Below are 17,153 nucleotides of genomic sequence, written 5' to 3' on the forward strand. Positions count from 1 at the left end.
AGCCTATGCAATTTTTTCTGAATGCCGTGTGGAAAAGCACATGAATCTGTCCCTTTGGAGAACTTGCAAGTAAACTCTTTTTAACTTACCATGCATGTGGTCTTTTTCTTTGCAGGGGGAAGATGGGACTATTTTGGAACTTACAAGGCCATATTTTTAAAGGTCTAACAGTCTATATTTCCACACTTTGCAGCATATTTTGTGACTTTAAATCTCTGCTGGGGTTCTCCCACCAAAGAGCACTTGACCCAAACTTGGATCTTGGCATCCAGGAATTCTCCTTTTATACTGTTATAGATTCTGGTAGAATTAGCAAAAGTTAGAATTAATGATGGTTTGATTAAGCTGTGCCAAACATGGAAATTCCTGTACTTGGCCTATGCTGGCAAGGCAGGCTGAGTGCAGCCATTAATAAACATAGAACAGTCAGTACCCTAACAAACAGGTAAGACATTCAGCAGCAGACAAGGAAGGGGAAGGTTGCCAGGGAAAAAAAGTGTCTTTTAAAATGAGGTTTTGAGCAGCAGCTTTTGGAAAGGAGGGGCCAGAACTCCATGCAGCAATTGGCTGGAGGAGGCTGCACCGAGAGACGGGGGGGGGGGGCATGACTGACTGCTGCCTTGGAAACAAGCTGGCTGAAGCTTTGAGGTGCAACGAGAGACACTATTGGGATATGATATTCTGCAGCACATCATAGACTCCAGGTGTAAAGATGTGTAAAATAAACCGTATTTCTTACAAGACACTAGCCTCCGCTGTGCCTCGATTTTCCCAACGGAAATGCAACAATGGTTGAGTGCCTGGAACCCCCTGAAATTTTGCTACAACTTGCAGAGATTGGGCTTTCCCTTGCTGGAGGGAACAGATGCTGGACAGCTATCTGGATTTTGTGCACTGAGCAGGAGACTAGATGCCTAGAAGTCTCTATCCAGCTTTGATTCATTGACTAAACAATTTCAATCTATCTATTTCAGTTTCTCATTCTTCCCAATCCTAAATTTAGAAATCCATATTTCTCCTTCAGCTTGTGTGTGTGTGTGTGTGTGTGTGTGTGTTTTTTTTTTTTTAAGAAGCCCCTTAAGATATGCCAACATTTTAGTTTGCATTTCTCCCAACTGTTTTGCATGCAGCTTTCCAAAATGCACATCTTTGGAAGCAATTTTTCCAACTACAGATTTTTCTAGGTTATTTTCACTAATATACACATTTTTGTGCACAGATGCAGAACTGCATTGCAAAATTAGGAGTGGGAATTTCAAAAGGTAAGTGAGCCAAAACACAGCTATTATTTTAGAAAGTGTTAGGTATGTTCACAGTAAAATGTGAACCAAACTGAATTTCTACCCCATTCCTACTCCACCGTGGCATTCAAAATGGCAGACCGTACAAGGCCAGAAGTCTTTCCCCTGCTTATCAGGTTGAGTCAGTCCTGGAAGCTGAAGGAAAGCCTCTCCTCCCCACTTATTTAAGCAAATGCATATCCTGCATTTCCATCCACCTTGGCTAACAATATAAAATCCAAGAAACAATATCAAAACCCAATACAAACCAACCAACAAGGACTCCTGGTGTTATTTTTGAGGATGCTGTCTGTCAGCCATGGTGCCCCCACCCAAATAACCAATGAATCATTTTGTATGAGGTTTGTGGCATCCAGAGAATAAATTATTGGAAGATGACTGTGGCACTAGATGCCACTGCTTACTACAATCATCTTTGGATGCCATATAATTTTGCTTCCTTTGGAGTAAGGTTCCAAAGAGTTATTGCGAAAATATCAGTTATTTCTTTACAGTATTCTGAAAATGAACGTGGCAATCACAGAAAGATTGGGAATACCCAGTGATGAGGCAGGAATCAACATTTAAAACAAACATTCTGAAAAGAGGCAGCTTGTTCAAGTTGTAAATATTTTATTGTGGCTATAAAATTGGAAGGTCTAAAACAAAGCACATGCACTGCAGACCTCTATAAACATTTAATCAGAAATCAATATGTTCTCGAGTCATACTTCCATTATGTTTCAAGAATTATATAGCATAAAATTTTTAAACATTTTCTCTACATTTTTTATAACACTTCTAGTAACAGAAAACAAAGTAACAAATGCTTTAAAAGTTAATTGCTAGCTCCAGAGAAAGTAAGATGTGCCTAAGAACTGTTGGAATCCATGGGGCTTAGGTCAATTTTGTGGCATCTCATTCCACAGTACGTACTTAGATGTGATTAACTTTTTCTGTGGATGAGGCTACTGGTTACAACATCCTTCCCCAAGCTGGTGTCCCGTCCCCCCATTTTTTGGACTACAACTCCTATCAGCCCTGGGACTGATGGGAGTTGCAGTCCCAAAATCTAGGAGGTTGAGTCACAAACCTTTAGCTTTTTCCTTCTTTTAATTTGCATGGCAGTATTAATATTGCCTGATTTTTTTCCACTTGGAATCAATTTATCATAGTTTGTTCTTAAGGACGTTTCCCTCTGGCCCAATTTAAACTGCTGTTGGGTCTCATTTCACCTGTGCATGCAACATTAAGCACGCTTGAGATTCATTACCTAGGCACACTGTACAGGTAACAGCTCAGAGCCCCAAATTTAATGTGAGACTGACTACATGAAATGCCACATGGGTATATTTTCTTGCACGCCCAATATTACATTTAAATCAGGCCTCAGATAAAGCAGCAGCTCTCTATCCACGTTGACAAATGAAATTTTACAAGACTAGATTTTACATGTACCTGAGTTAAAAGCCTGCACTCTTAACTGCAAATAAAAGCACTGAAAAATGTTGGGTGGCTTTAACAGGTTAAACTATACCCCCTCTAAAACATCAAAATACTGGGTATAATGAGAAAAACATTCTAGGGAGGGGGAAAACGGGAAATAATAAACATTTGAAAGCCAATATCTAAATCCGCTCTTTTGGTTCACTGATTTTTCTCCGTTTGGGAACTGAGTCTTCACCAGAAAAGAACTCAAGATGATAAACCTTTTTTAAAAAGACAATGAAGTATTATTTAGTCAAACTCAGAGTAGAACCATTAAAATCAACATACTGACTTACTCTAATGCACTTAAATATTGTCAGGTAGAGTCCAATGATGTTGAGTTACAGAGAACAAAGAACTTTGTGTCCTCTCTGCTGGTTTTTCAGTGAAGGGTTTGCTACAATTGCCCTATAAACCATGCATCTGTGATATGTCATTGATCAAATGGGAATTTCAGTTCTATCTGATCAAATAGGAACTATGCACTTTAACTGAGCATAATTGTAAATCAGCCTCCCCCCACCCCAAAGCCCGACACCAGCACCAGGCTGTCATGTTGACCCTGGTGTCAGATTCCTCATCTGCAGGGGATGAGAACAAGGACTCTGAAGCAGAAGGGGAAAGGGCATGCAGGGCCAGCCCCAGAAGCACTCTCAGATGAACCTGCTGGACCAGTGCGCTCCTGCCCCAGCCTGAGGATGTGGCACTGCCATTCGGTCTCAGAGGACTCCCCTGCAGAAGACTCAGAAAGGCCTGTAGCTCCCCTGCTTATCACAGTAGGAGACCAGTGCTGAAGGCCGGGTCCTTTAAGTAGAGCAGCATCTTGCAGCACAGATGGCTATATCAATTAGACTGTCCCTGCCACTGCTATTGCTGCTGCTGCTACTACTACTGCTATACAGTGGTACCTTGGGTTACATATGCTTCAAGGTTACATACGCTTCAGGTTACAGACTCCGCTAACCCAGAAATAGCACCTCGGGTTAAGAACTTTGCTTCAGGATGAGAACAGAAATCGCACAACAGTGGCACGGCAGCAGAGTGAGGCCCCATTAGCTAAAGTGTTCTTCAGGTTAAGAACAGTTTCAAGTTAAGAACGGACCTCCGGAACGAATTAAGTATGTAAGCAGAGGTACCACTGTATAAGGTCTCAGTTTCAGCTTGTTCTCCTTGCTGGAGAAAGCTCAGAGCTCCATGTTCCCCAGAGCACAGGCTGAACCCTGCCTTGCATCCAGCCAGCCAGCCTGACATTTCCCCCACCTCTTCTGGATTTTGCAGTGCTGTTCTCCAGCCAAGTATTGTGTACAAAAATGTGTACACTGTGGCAAAGTGCACATATTATGCACAGATATTCCCCAGTATGCACAATAATGTGTGCACTTTGCCCCAGTATACACAAAAATAGGTATACTGGGACAAAGTGCATAAAAGTGTACAAATTAGTGAAAAGAACATACAAAAGAGTATTATGTTAAGAAAAATTGTTTTGCAAAAATGTGTATATTCTGCAAATGTGTATAAAAAGGTAAAGGACCCCTGACAGTTAAGTCCAGTCACGGACGACTTTGGGGTTGCAGCGCTCATCTCGCTTTACTGGCCGAGGGAGCCGACGTTTGTCCGCAGACAGTTTTTCCGGGTCATGTGGCCAGCAGGACTAAGCCCCTTCTGGCGAAACCAGAGCAGCACACGGAAACGCCGTTTACCTTCCCACCGGAGCGGTACCTATTTATCTACTTGACGTGCTTTTGAACTGCCAGGTTGGCAGAAGCTGGGACCAAGCAACGGGAGCTCACCCCGTTGCAGGGATTCGAACCACCGACCTTCCGATCGGGAAGCCCTAGGCTCTGTGGTTTAGATCACAGCACCACCCAAATGTATATATTAGAAGAAATTGACACTGAAATTCAGATAAATTTTCATGAGGACTTTTAAAAAGAATTTCACAATTACCGCTCACTCTTCCAACCAGTGGGCGGGGTTTGCGACTCTGCATGGGCTTCCCATGCCAGGGTGACACCCCCTTTGGTTGCTGGCTTTACTCCACCCCCTCCCTGGCTACCCAATCGGCTGCTGGCTGGGGGGCAGAGCAAAGACCAGGTAGTGCAGGCTCCAGCTGACCATCTCTCCATTCAGTCTTTGGAGATGTAGAAATGTGGAGAAATCAACTGAAGGCTAGAAAAAATGAGGGGAATTGAGGGAAACCAATACTGTCAGACTTGCCCACCCCTAACAGCAGGTAATACTCACCATTGTCCTAGATCGCAGGGTAAACAGGTTATGGAAAAGCAGGCCATAGACCTCACTACCTGCCAGGAATACCTTAGCTCCAACCAAACTTTGACTAGCAGAGCCAAAAACAGCAAGTCCAGAAAAAGCAAAAACTTGTGTGTAGGAAAAGGATGTCACCATACTGGTTCCTGGAGCTGTCTTGCAACGTAAGTGGTTGTTGAGGGTACTCGTTGCACAAGTTGTATTGAAGAGACATATATTTTAAACTGTCAGTCTCTCAGCAATTGTTTGGGCATCCCTGGGTTATTTGCCTCTTTCTCACTTTGGGAACTGCTGTTTCTGCTCTGGTCAGCCTCCCTGCCTGTGAAACGGAAGCTTTGAAGATGCAGACTGGGTGACAGCCAGCCCCGTCTGCACCTTCAGAGGCTCCAGCTGGGAGGGAGAATCCAGAAGAAGAAACACATCCCACCTCCACAAACCACATTTTGTTCTGTGCAGCCTCATTTGTTCACTATAATGGCTGCAATTGAAGGCATCATTTTGTCCACTTAAGGCCACAGTCCTAGGCACTGTTTGAACCCAATGAAGCACAGTGGGACTTCACCAAGTAAACATGCCTAGGGCAAGGTTGCACAGCAGGTCTCACTCAAATCAACAGGACTGACATGAGTGAAAACACAGTGGACGACAGCCCTATAAAATCACCTAATTTTCCAATATTGTAATTGCCCCTAAACAAAAAACTGGCAAACCAAGGCTTCTGGTTTTGCATAGAAATGTTGGATTGATAAAGACTGGAGATGGGGGCACCCACAGCAAGAACTCTTGTTACTTTCCTCATAATGCATGGAAAGAACTTACTGGCTTGCCCGATTCTGAGTTTCTTCTCTTCTGGGTTTCTCTGGGACACTTTGCTGCTAACTGAATTTTGTTGCTGCCTCCCTTGTCACCCTTGACAGAGACAGAAGAACCGTTAGCTCCAGGAGAGAGGTCTGCAGATGGCTATTAAGAAGCGCGCTGTGCATCCGTAGGCTGTTACTCTTCCTCAACGTGTGTTAAAAAATTAATGAAGGACTCTTTAAGAGTGGCGACAGTAAGGGCAAGTCTTAGCTTGGTCATGACAACATTATGATTTACTTTCACCGCTGTACATCTGAAGGGCATTTCCTAAGATGCTGATTCTGGTGGAATCTTCCCCCACAATGTCTATAAGGTGAAAATGTCAGTAAAGCAACTGGCAGATGCCTACGAAGGTATGTTTCTGTACTGAACAGAGCAAAACTAGGAAAGGAGTGAGGGTAGAAACAACCTTAGTCTGATGGACAGAGAGTGTGGATGGACCCTCACTGTCTGTAAAAGAAATGAGCTGAAATCTTTACAAAACTTTTTCAGCTCAAAAGCAGGACCTTCGGGTTGTATGGTTTCATGCAACTTTCTTCCTAGGTTTCAGAGTCCAAGGCCTCCTTAGAAGCACAAACTATCAAAAACTTGTAGTAATCTAGCCCTGCAGCTTGTACAAAACTCAGCTTCTTACATTTTTAACATTACCTCCCTCAAAATCTTGCTATGGACAACAATAGCTTTGTCTATCTTTCACAAAGCCTAAGCTCTGGTATTTTATTGTTGAAAATAAACTAATGAATATGCTGCCCTACTGGTGCTGCTACTATTTATAATAAATGTTTAGGTTACCTCCAGACTGTTATTATTTTGTGGGACGGATTCAATGGCATATCAGGAATTTAGCTTTATGAAATTTAAGTTGATTTAAAGCACTCTGGAGCAACAAATCCACTTTAAAGGGACAGCAGACCCTTTGTGGTAAGGAACGTGATGGAGAAATGCACTAAAAAAGTGTGGGATGAATGATCATTTGATGGGAAGAGGTATATAACCTCCCTGCAAACAAATCAGGATAAATGCTCAATAAATAGGGCATCTGAAGGAGCCTTAGTTAGTGTCCAAACATGCTGGACATGCATTGGCACTGGAGCCTAAATCAAATATTTTCCAAGAGCTCAGTATGAAGCTGTGAGAAGAAATCTGGGCTTTGATGCTGAGCACCTAGGTTCAGCTGTGCAGCTTATCACGTGGCCTTACGAAAATCACAAGCTTGCTGAAAGGATAACTAAGGCACTGCATTTGGAGTACTATTGCGGAGGAAATGCTATGGAAATAAATGAATACATTATTAAAAATAATAGAATTAATAATCATCCTGACTCCAACTTGCGCAACAGTAGCAAAATTGAGGTAACCTGAAAACTGAGCTAAGCCTTAAAGAACAGGGTTTGTATTGTAAAAATCTAAGTTATACATCCCTTAAATTTTTTATCTCATTCAGATCATGCAACAGAATAGTTCGTTAATTATTTTAAAAATGACACTAACTGTGTTGCCTTTAAACTTCCTTCCACTTCGGGTCTTTCCCTCAGCTACTTCAAGTTCTGATGTCTTATTAATTAGATGTTCCACCTAAAAACAGTTAAATAAACAAAGAGAACAGCTTTTTAAAAGAGAACAGCTTTGGTTTGGACTCTTGGAATGAGGACAAACATACCTACACAGTTTTGTATGTGATTTTGCCAAATATACACCCATACAAACAATATCTACATACATTTTGCAGGAACTCTTCCGCTAATTGTCAGATTGTGTTGGACTTGTTAAATCTAGTAAACATTTATCCAGCCACAAAAAAGTAAATCCAAAAAACTAAATGAGAACAAAACATTGGCAAAGAATAAAAAGGCAGCTTTATACCTGAGAACTATTGATGGAGAAAGTTTGGCTATCTTCTATCCTCATGTCTTCATCTTCTTCACACACTAAATTAAGTTCTAGGAATGGCATTGGGAGAAAATTGTACAAATTCTCAGAACACTGAATAAACAAAGAGTTTAGATTTCTGTGCATAAGTAGAATGTTCTTAAAAGAGGATTGACAGATACATTGACAAGGCTCTAGTCTTCTCTGAGTGAGAGGCAGTTGCTAAGGAGACAAAAACTGCTGAAGATATTAACTGTGAGGAATGTGGTCCTTCCTCCCCTGCTGTCATTGCAAGTTCAGGATGTGAAAATAGTCTAAACATGTGGGAAGGTTCATTCTTGGGGGAAAGGACATCACTAAGTGGTAGAGCACACATATTGCATGCAGAAGGTCCCAGGTTCAATCTTTGGCATCTCCAGGTAAGCATGGGAACAACTTCTGCCTGAAATCCTGCAGAGTCATTGCCCATTGGTGTAGACAGTACTAAGCTAGATGAACCAATGAATGTGACTTAGTCTAAGGCAGCTTCCTAGGTTTCTAAAAGCAAGGGTTGTAGCTCAGTGGTAGAGCATCTGATGTCCAGGTTCAATCTCTGGCATCTCCAAGAAGAGCTGGGAATGACCTCTTGCCTGAAACCCTGAAAAGTCATTGGCAGTCAGTGTAGGCAATACTGAGCTAGATGGACCAATGGTCTGACTTGGTATTTAGCAGCTTCCTGTGTTCCTATCTTCTAACCCAAGTCCTGAGCAGAGTGTCATGCACAGTTTCATAAAAATAAAGAGGTGTGCAGAAAAGGTGTTGCCATGGAGAACACATCACCGTGTACCAATATGAAAGCAAAACACTCCTAGATAACATATGCTCTGTGTACCTTTAGTATGAGGAACCCTGTGTGTGTTTTGCTGCTCCCTCATTCTGTTTTCTGCAATAAAATCTTCCTGTGTAAAGAACACAAACAAGAACGTCTTCAACAAAGCTGAAATGTACCTGTAAAAGCATTTTGTTAAGGATAGGCAATGCAAATACTGTCAAATTTTCAAATAATAATAACTCCATACATCATTATAAAACTATAAAAATAAATTTCAAACCCTTACATCCATTTTATCAAGATGCTGTGGCTTTGTGGAAGTCAATTCCTTCCCTTGCCTTAATAAGTCTGCATCGATACACTCCATTCGATCTTTTTCCGTCGTCACTTTAACTTTCATCGTATGAAAAGGGGTTGGAACCTCACCAACACTTAGGTACATTGGCTCCCCCTCAAATGCCACTGCTTCACAATGACCCTCTTTGAATCCTGGAGGGTGGTAATCAGGAGGCGTAACTAAAAAGGAAAGTTGGTGATATTTCATAATGGGAAACATTTGTTTCATCAGCAATTATTCTGACATATTGATGTTGAACAGAATTAAAATTTGAAATGGTACCTTCATCATAATAGAACAGCTTCATCGTCAGACAGACATCACCAGGCAGAGGGCCCAGGTTCTGCATCAGGACATAAATCTTTCGTAGCATCAGGATACTAGCTTTCTTAGTACTTGTGCACGTGTTGTTGGAATTACTTCCATTGTTTTTACTAGAAAAAACAAAACCATCCATTATTTGAAAGCAAGGGCAGCTGTTGCCTCTACTAGCAATACTGAAAATGGAAACAGGAGCCTTCTTACATCCCTAGCCCTTACCCACAAAGAGTGGCTTTACTCTCCTTCTTCCCATCCTCCACTCTCCTGATCTGTCTAAGCAACATGCTCCAGCCCACCATGGTTTAAAGCAGTCAGGACCCACTATTGACTCTGAGCCTGATCTAAACTAGATAACAGTGGTAGCATTACACTCCCCACATACAAACACATGGTTAAGTATTTAAGAAATTTTAAAATGCATGTTTGCGTTAAAAGTAGGTCATGGGCTGAAAACCCTGAAGACAATTGTTTAAAGTACTGTATCTATATTCTGGAAGTCAAATCCATTAGGTACAGAAGAAATTGGGAACCGATAAAATTGCATATTTGCTATTTGATAATATTTCCTGAGCCTTTCTAATAAATGTGACTAGAAACCAATTGAGGGCTGATTGTTATTGAGCATTTGTTCTGCAGCAATTAAATGCCTTCTCTTTGGTGAACACAGGGACATATTAACATCCACTTTCTAGAATCAAAGAATACATGTTGGCTTTTCTCAGCTTGCAAGAACAGCCTGGCAGAGAAATGTCTTGTATAACTGCCTGATGAAAACAGTGGGGTAGGAGAGGAGAGAATACCTTGTGAAATCCATAGATGGTCCTTGATCGCTGTATTTGAACTTAAATTGGTAGCACTCTGTAACAGTCTAAACACAAAACATAGTAGTTACGTATCAAGTGCCTAAAATTGGAAACAGCAAGTAGAATGCAGCACCAAGTCTAAGAAATCCTCCATCTTTGAGTGTCCTCCAGTAAGCTCAAGGTGGAGGACATGGGCTCTCTTTCCCCTGTTTTATGGTCATAACAACCCCAGTGAGGTAGGTTAGGCAGAACAAGAGTGACAGGTCCTGAAGTGAGTTTCATGGCTGAGTGGGGTGTTGAATCCAGGTCTCCACAATCTGAATCTAAGCACTTTGGCTCTCAGGAGTAATGTATACTGATAGTTAATAATTTTAAACTCATTGTATCTAAAGTGAACAAGCAATATGGATACTTAACTGCACTACTGAACACAATGGGTTGCATCTGGTGTTGGTCCTAGACCCACTGAAATTAATCAACATGACTAACTTATGTATATCAATTTCAACCTAGCTGGATACCACTTATTGGACTGAAATCTCTTTTAGAGCCTTTGATGACAGAAAGGCTGGGTTTGACTCTTTTAAATAGACTTCATCCAGAGTGGATGTTAATGATAGCTTCCAGGCCACCCAAACTGTCAATTCACAAGCCAAACCAGCAATTGGTTTCAAGGCTTCCCTGCACCATTCACTTTCATGGAAGAAAGATCCACTTTCTTTAAACAACATCAGTATAAAAAAAATGGAATGTCCTTCATCATGGAGTTTGATTTGATGCTGGCCTAAGTACTGCAATCCAGTTTTAATCCCTTTTTCATTACCAGCTTTCCTTTGTGATCATTTGGATATTCTTTTTTAAAAAACAATGCACACTTTTCTAATGGAATTAGGGTCAGCAGAAGCAAATAATAAGAGAAAAGATTGCTATAAAGTTTGGGCTGCAACATTTAATATGTAGAATTCATCTTCTTTAATATTATTCTAATTATCACATCAAATAGAGGAAGAGTGACACCTAGTGGCTGGATTTTTTTATCTGTGGCAAGGGATATGCCTGGGGAAGAGAACTTGCGGTTCTCCAGAGGCTGTTGGACTCCCAGCTCCCATCAGCCTCAGCCAGCCTGGAAAATCATCTGTGATGATGGGAGTTGTAGTCCAGCAACACCTGGACTGCCACAGGTTCCCCCCCCCTCAGCAATATACACTTGATACATTCTTCCCTTGTTCCCAAAGAAAGGAAGAGTCAAACTCGACAAGAAGTGATTGGCTCTCCTGAAGTTTCCTCCCCACCCTACCCCTTTAGCCAAGGGGATGAATTAGATGAGGACCGCAGCCGCTGGTTTCCCCCCAAACAATGTATTCCCAATCTGAATCCACCACTTTTATAAAGCTGGTTGCAGATTAGTGTTTGAAAAAGGAGGTGGTGTTGGAATGTAGAGATGGTGAGAAAATAGTCCAATTACAGTAAATTTCAGAAACCATTCCCTTCAAATGGCTGTTTAATGATTTCTATTAGAGCTGTCCTTTGATCTTTCATAGTGGTCACTGTCAGATGCACTGAATGATCTTACAATCCACATTTGTCGACATGTGTCTCTTTCAGCATGTCTCTTCACAAAAAGTATGTATTGATCCAGGACAAAACATCTGCAATATAAAATGTGCACTTATGAATGCAATATCATAAACTTACCTGAGGATCTTCCTGGTTGGTGTAGACCTGTATTTAAAAGATAAACAACATAATCAGGACAATAGCAAATACAATACAGCATATGAACTATTAATTAATTTTGAAATATGGACGTGTATAAATATATATTAAACTTACCGCTAAGACGATTAATCTGAGCTATTTACCCAAAACAATAAAGAAAATAAATTAGAAATTAAAAGCATTATAGTGCGTTTACTATAATGAAAATTGCTAAGATGAATCTGTGAATGCACAGTTACTCATTAAAGATAAAACCATATTTAACTTACATATTTTTTCTGCAGTGCATCATAGCATCCCAGCATCCTGCAAAAATCATAAAATGCTACTGCTTCACACAAATATATGCATTTGGGGTTTTTTAATCCCATTCATCTGTATCTATTGTGCAATTTTTCAATCCTGCTTTTATTCATTAAATGCTTACCATTATTTTATGGGCCTGACAAAGACAGCAATTGGATTCCTATTTACACTGAGTGAAATCCTCAACTACACACACACACACACACACACACACACACACACACACAAGCACCTTTCATCTCTAGCCAGCACCCTGAAGCCAAGATCTGCTTTGGCCACATCACTGTCCCTTAAATCTCTGAAATGCCTTCCTCTCCACTCCTGAATCCTGCACAAGCCCCTTTATCATTCCACTCTTCTCCCCAGAAAAATCCCCACCTACAGTATAACCATTTATCCTCCAGCTCTATCACTCTGAAATGTCTGAAGTTCTTCTGCTCTCTCAAATGACATTTTTGTTCTTCTCTTAGTCCTTCTGAAGCCTGGAACTGTTTCCCAGAATGCCACCATCATGCCACCTCTCTTACTTCCTTTAAATTCTAGCCTTTCCATTCCCTCATCTGTACTGTACATTTAAAGCAGTATCATACCATTTTAAACAGTCATTGATTCTTTCAAAGAGTCCAGTGAAATGTTCACATCACAGAGCTACAATTTCCAGAGTGGTTTAAATATCAATCCCTCTTTCCAGGCCAGGGAACTCTAAGAATCTCTGTGAGGGTTATGGCGGGATGGGGAGTCTCCTAACAATTCTCAGCGCCCTTAATTAACTACAGTTCTAAGGATATTTTGGGTGAAGCTATGACTGTCTAAAGTGGTATGATACTGCTATAAATGTATAGTGCAGTGTTAGAAACTGAGATAAGAAAGCTAGGAGCTAAATGGCACCCTAAATCTAGGTTATGGGTGCAACAAGGGAAAGTCTAGGCATGGTTTTTTTTTAATAGCAAGAATACAAAGCTGGAAATGAGCTGCAGCTAAAATATTATGTTCATTTTTCACATGGTCTAGTCCTTCCCCTGCCCACACCCCTAATATTCTTAAGAGGGTCTCATCTCCAGTCTTCAGAAAGCGGCTGGAAGTGGGGAGGAAAAGGTCTTCCTTTCCTTCCACTCTGCCGTTTTAATATGAAATCTTAGGCACAGTACTGCGCCCAGAGCTCAGAAACTGCTCACGCTAATGAAATTCCCTGTTGCAAAATGAGCCTAAAACAACAGGAGTTTTGAACACTGGTATAGTGCAGATAGGGGCAGCACATAGTACCAAACCTAAGTGCATATATGTCACCTCTTGTTCCCTTGTTCAAACCTGCCTCCATTTCCCTTCATCTATTTTCTTATGTTGAATTACAGACTGTAAGCTCCCTGCGGTAGGGACCTATTCTCTAATTATTTGCAAAGTGGAAACCACAAAAAACCTACCATTTCACCAGCTGACTGGAGCCAGGGCAGTTTTTATCTTCCCGCAGTATTTTCACACAGAGGTCTTAAAATACAATCAAAATACATTTGATAAATCTTAACTACAACATTGATAATGCTATTACCGACAACTTTTTATGTTCTTTACACAAGCACAGAATGGAAAGGGAGAATCACTCAACAGCAGTTTGCAACAATAACCCTGCACTTTCAAATAATTATTTTACATGTTTTTGCATATTTTAAGGATGGTCCTATATTGATTGCATGGTTTTATTGTTTTCTGAGATTGCACCCTGCTTTGGGATGTTCTGCTGGAAAGCAGGTCACAATTGTTTATAAGTAAATACATAATAATAGCTTAAAGCTCAGGTACTTTTTCTGGGGTATCACTATGTAGTAACTTCTGAAGATCACAGTCTGGTGTGTTTATCAGCTACACTACAGAGAAAGTTTGCTCTTTTTGGAAAAGTCATTACCATCAATATATCTTGTTCCATATGCACTTTCTGGAAATATCCCTCTTAGGTAGGTAATGCAGGATACCGCTATTGCCAGCAGTCTTTTCACTAATACTAGAGATTGCTGCTCAGTTGATATTTTGTTGGGAAATATTATTGCACTCTAAAAGGTAAAGAAGAAAGAATTAAGAAGAGCATGGATTCAGAATAGCTCTACACATTCTTATGTTAATAAATATGCAAGTGCCTAACTCACTGCAACCTTCTGTGCATCATACTGAGTTGATCTAAACACAATGGTTACCATAAACATATAATTACTGTAAAAAAAAACACTTATTAAATGGTAAGAGAAATTAAATTTTTGAAATGGAACTATACCAGAGAGGTTCTTTGCTTCTGAGCAGTTGCCATATTTCCTGGTCTTAGTCACCTGTTGATAAAAAATGTTGTGTTAGTATATACAGTGTTTTGGTGAGAAATTCCAGTTTCTAAATTTAACATTTTACAGATCATGTAAAAAGATTTGTTGCTCCTGGTGTAGCCTTATGAGGCTTTGCCCTCGGGTGGGAAAAATATTGCGCCCGGGAAAGGGAAGTGGGAGTCAACAGACACTCAAGGAATAGTTTCAGAGAAAAAGCTTTATTTCTACCATCCATGAACTGGTAGAAGGAGCAAGTGTGATAGTTTACAAAAAGCATGCACGAAGTTCACAGTCATGTGCACAAACATATATACCCCTTTCCAGTTCCCTCCCCCTTTCTCCTCCTTCTAGAGTCCTTCCCCATGAGTTCCTCTGAGCATGAACAGAAAGCTGTCTTCGGACTATTGTGGACTCTTGGCGCCCTTCCCAGGAAAGGGGGGAATGAGAGCATTTCAGAATGTCCAAAGGTGTTGCAACTAGAATGAGATAAGATTCGTTTCTCAGGCCTGAGTATTCTTGGCATTGACAGAGGCTATTCATTAGCCTTTAAAAGTAACATTTTGCCTATGCACAGCATCTTGTGAGAAAAGCAGAGAAGAGCAGAGAAAAGCTGTTTTGGATTTTTAGAAGACAAAAGAAGTTTTGGACTGTTTTGAGGCCTGGGGTGATTATTGAAGCCTGGGGTGATTTCAGACAGGATTTGGGTATCCTGTCCCTTCACTGGGAGTAGACTCTCTTTTTATAAAATGCCCCACTTGGTTTAAAATGAACACATTACTTATTTAATATGTATATATTATTAAAATGCTTTATGCTGCCTCTAATATCACAGATGAAGAGTTTTAATAGTTTTAGACTATATTTTATTGGTTGTATTTTTTCCCCAGCCGGGACCATACCTCTTCTGCCCTGCGCTGCCCGCTCCTTGAGGGTAGTAACCAGCTCTAAACTCAGAGTAGAGTCCGTTGAAATTCATGATCATGACTAGCTTCAATGTATTCATTTCCGTCTACTCTGAGTAGAACTGAGTTAGGATACAACCCAGAGTGCTCTTGGCCTGGCTGAAATGTGTTTTTGACCTGTGACGACCGTGCATGCCTCTTGCTTGCCTGGGTGAACGATAAAATCACCGAGGCTTTTCATTTAACAATTCAGCAGTATATAAATTTTATGGAATAAATAAATAGAGAATCAGAGTGGGAAAGAACCTCGAGGGTCATCCAGTCCAACCCCCAGCAATGCAGAAATCTCAACTAAAGCCTCCATGACAGACGGCCACCCAACTTCTGCTTAAAAACCTCCAAGGAAGGAGAAATGTGTGGGTCTGTGCAAGAACACTCTGGTCTTTTGTGTGTGTGCAGAAACTCCCCTACTGCTCAAAGGCAAGAGTCAGATCCGCTGCAAGTTTGCCTCTGGCCCACCCACCCACCATTGGCGGGGCGAAGCTAGGCTTTATTTCACCCGGGTCAGAGACCCAGTTTGGCACACACAACCCACACATTTACATCATAGCTGTCATCTTTTCTCTTTTCTTGCGAGGAATCCTATTCGGAAGAAGGGAATTTCCCTTAAAAAAGGGGAAACGTTGACAGCTATGATTTACGTACAAGTGCACACAGGTTGGGGGCCTCCTTGGTGCTCTTCTGGAAGCTGCACCCAGGACAAAAAAAACCCAGCTAGAACCATAGCTGTCAACTTTTGGATTTCAAAATAAGGGATCAGCAGCCTCGAAAATAAGGGATCAGCAGCCTCGAAAATAAGGGATCAGCAGCCTCACCTGTCCAGGGGACAGTCTATGGGATATCTAACAATCTGGGATAGCAACGGGAAGCAGCGCTGGAATAAGGGAATTTCCCACAAAAAAAGGGAAGGTTGACAGCTATGGCTAGAACCGCCCCCCGTAGCTACCTGGAAAAAGGAACATGGTTCCTCTTTCCCATCTGGGCATTCTTATTATCTCTTACACCAGGAATGTGGAACCTTTGCTCCCTGCCATGGGCATAGCCAGGATTTATGTTGGATGGGGAGAGAACACTATCTGTGCTGGAATTGTTGGTTTTTAAAAAATTATTTACTTGATTTAGTGTGGGGAGCAGCTGCGACCCCCCACACTCCTGGCCCCAGATGTTTTGATGAACTACAACTCCCATCATCCCTAGCAAGCATGGCCAAAGACGAGGGGTGATGGGAGTTGTAGTCCAGCAAATATCGAGCGAGCCAAAGTTTTCCCACGCATAACCTATTTGTTGTTGAGTCTTTTCCCTCATCCCCCCCAGCTATTTACTCCACTGAGGGAGGAAAAACACCACTGAAGCTTGGGAGGGACCAGGGGAGCAAATTAGATCTAAGAAAAGTATAGGGCGAGGGAAGGCTCGCATATTATCTACCAACCTCTGGGCATTAAGAGCCCAGCTGCAAAAGTCAACTGGGAAGTTGGCAACAGCAGCCCTCAGGTTTACGATAGAGATGGAGTGTAATATATAAAATGGGGGGAAGTTCAGGTGGAGAAGCACTCCTGAGAGACCGCGTCTGACTTGAGGCGATTAAAAACAGCCAAGCCATGTAGCGCACGATGGGGTTTTTTTGCCGTGGGGCGGGGGGGTGGCGATTTAGGACGGCCGTGCTTATAATAATAGTAGTAATTTTTATTTATACCCCGCCCTCCCCAGCAAGGCCGGGCTCAGGGCGGCTAACAAGCAGTAATAAAAACAAGTTATAAGCAGACGACGTTAAATAAAAATCATTCAGGGGTATTAATTTATTTAAAACAGACGCCCTTACATC

General features: G+C 41.5%; 1 protein-coding gene across 3 annotated transcripts; it reads right to left on the reverse strand.

Moving 5' to 3' along the window:
• Window positions 1-1,893: 1,893 nt before the first annotated feature.
• Window positions 1,894-16,941, reverse strand: HORMAD1 (HORMA domain containing 1). Of its 3 annotated transcripts, none has more exons than XM_053368995.1 (15): window positions 16,757-16,940; window positions 14,327-14,378; window positions 13,964-14,108; window positions 13,485-13,548; window positions 12,027-12,063; window positions 11,872-11,892; window positions 11,734-11,760; window positions 10,036-10,103; window positions 9,197-9,348; window positions 8,858-9,093; window positions 8,638-8,704; window positions 7,761-7,837; window positions 7,389-7,472; window positions 5,859-5,948; window positions 1,894-2,989 (listed from the first exon to the last, which is right to left on the reverse strand). In XM_053368995.1, exons 2-15 carry the CDS (start codon window positions 14,357-14,359, stop codon window positions 2,909-2,911), a joined length of 1,182 nt encoding a protein of 393 aa, XP_053224970.1. In that variant the 5' UTR covers window positions 14,360-14,378; window positions 16,757-16,940; the 3' UTR covers window positions 1,894-2,908. The 3 variants fall into 3 exon arrangements, with proteins under 3 accessions (XP_053224970.1, XP_053224971.1, XP_053224972.1); XM_053368996.1 differs by having other exon boundaries at window positions 8,864-9,093; window positions 16,757-16,938; XM_053368997.1 differs by lacking the exon at window positions 11,872-11,892 and having other exon boundaries at window positions 16,757-16,941.
• Between the last annotated feature and the right edge of the window lie 212 nt (window positions 16,942-17,153).

The sequence above is a fragment of the Podarcis raffonei genome, chromosome 16 (assembly GCF_027172205.1).
Source record: "Podarcis raffonei isolate rPodRaf1 chromosome 16, rPodRaf1.pri, whole genome shotgun sequence".
Lineage (NCBI taxonomy): Eukaryota > Metazoa > Chordata > Lepidosauria > Squamata > Lacertidae > Podarcis > Podarcis raffonei.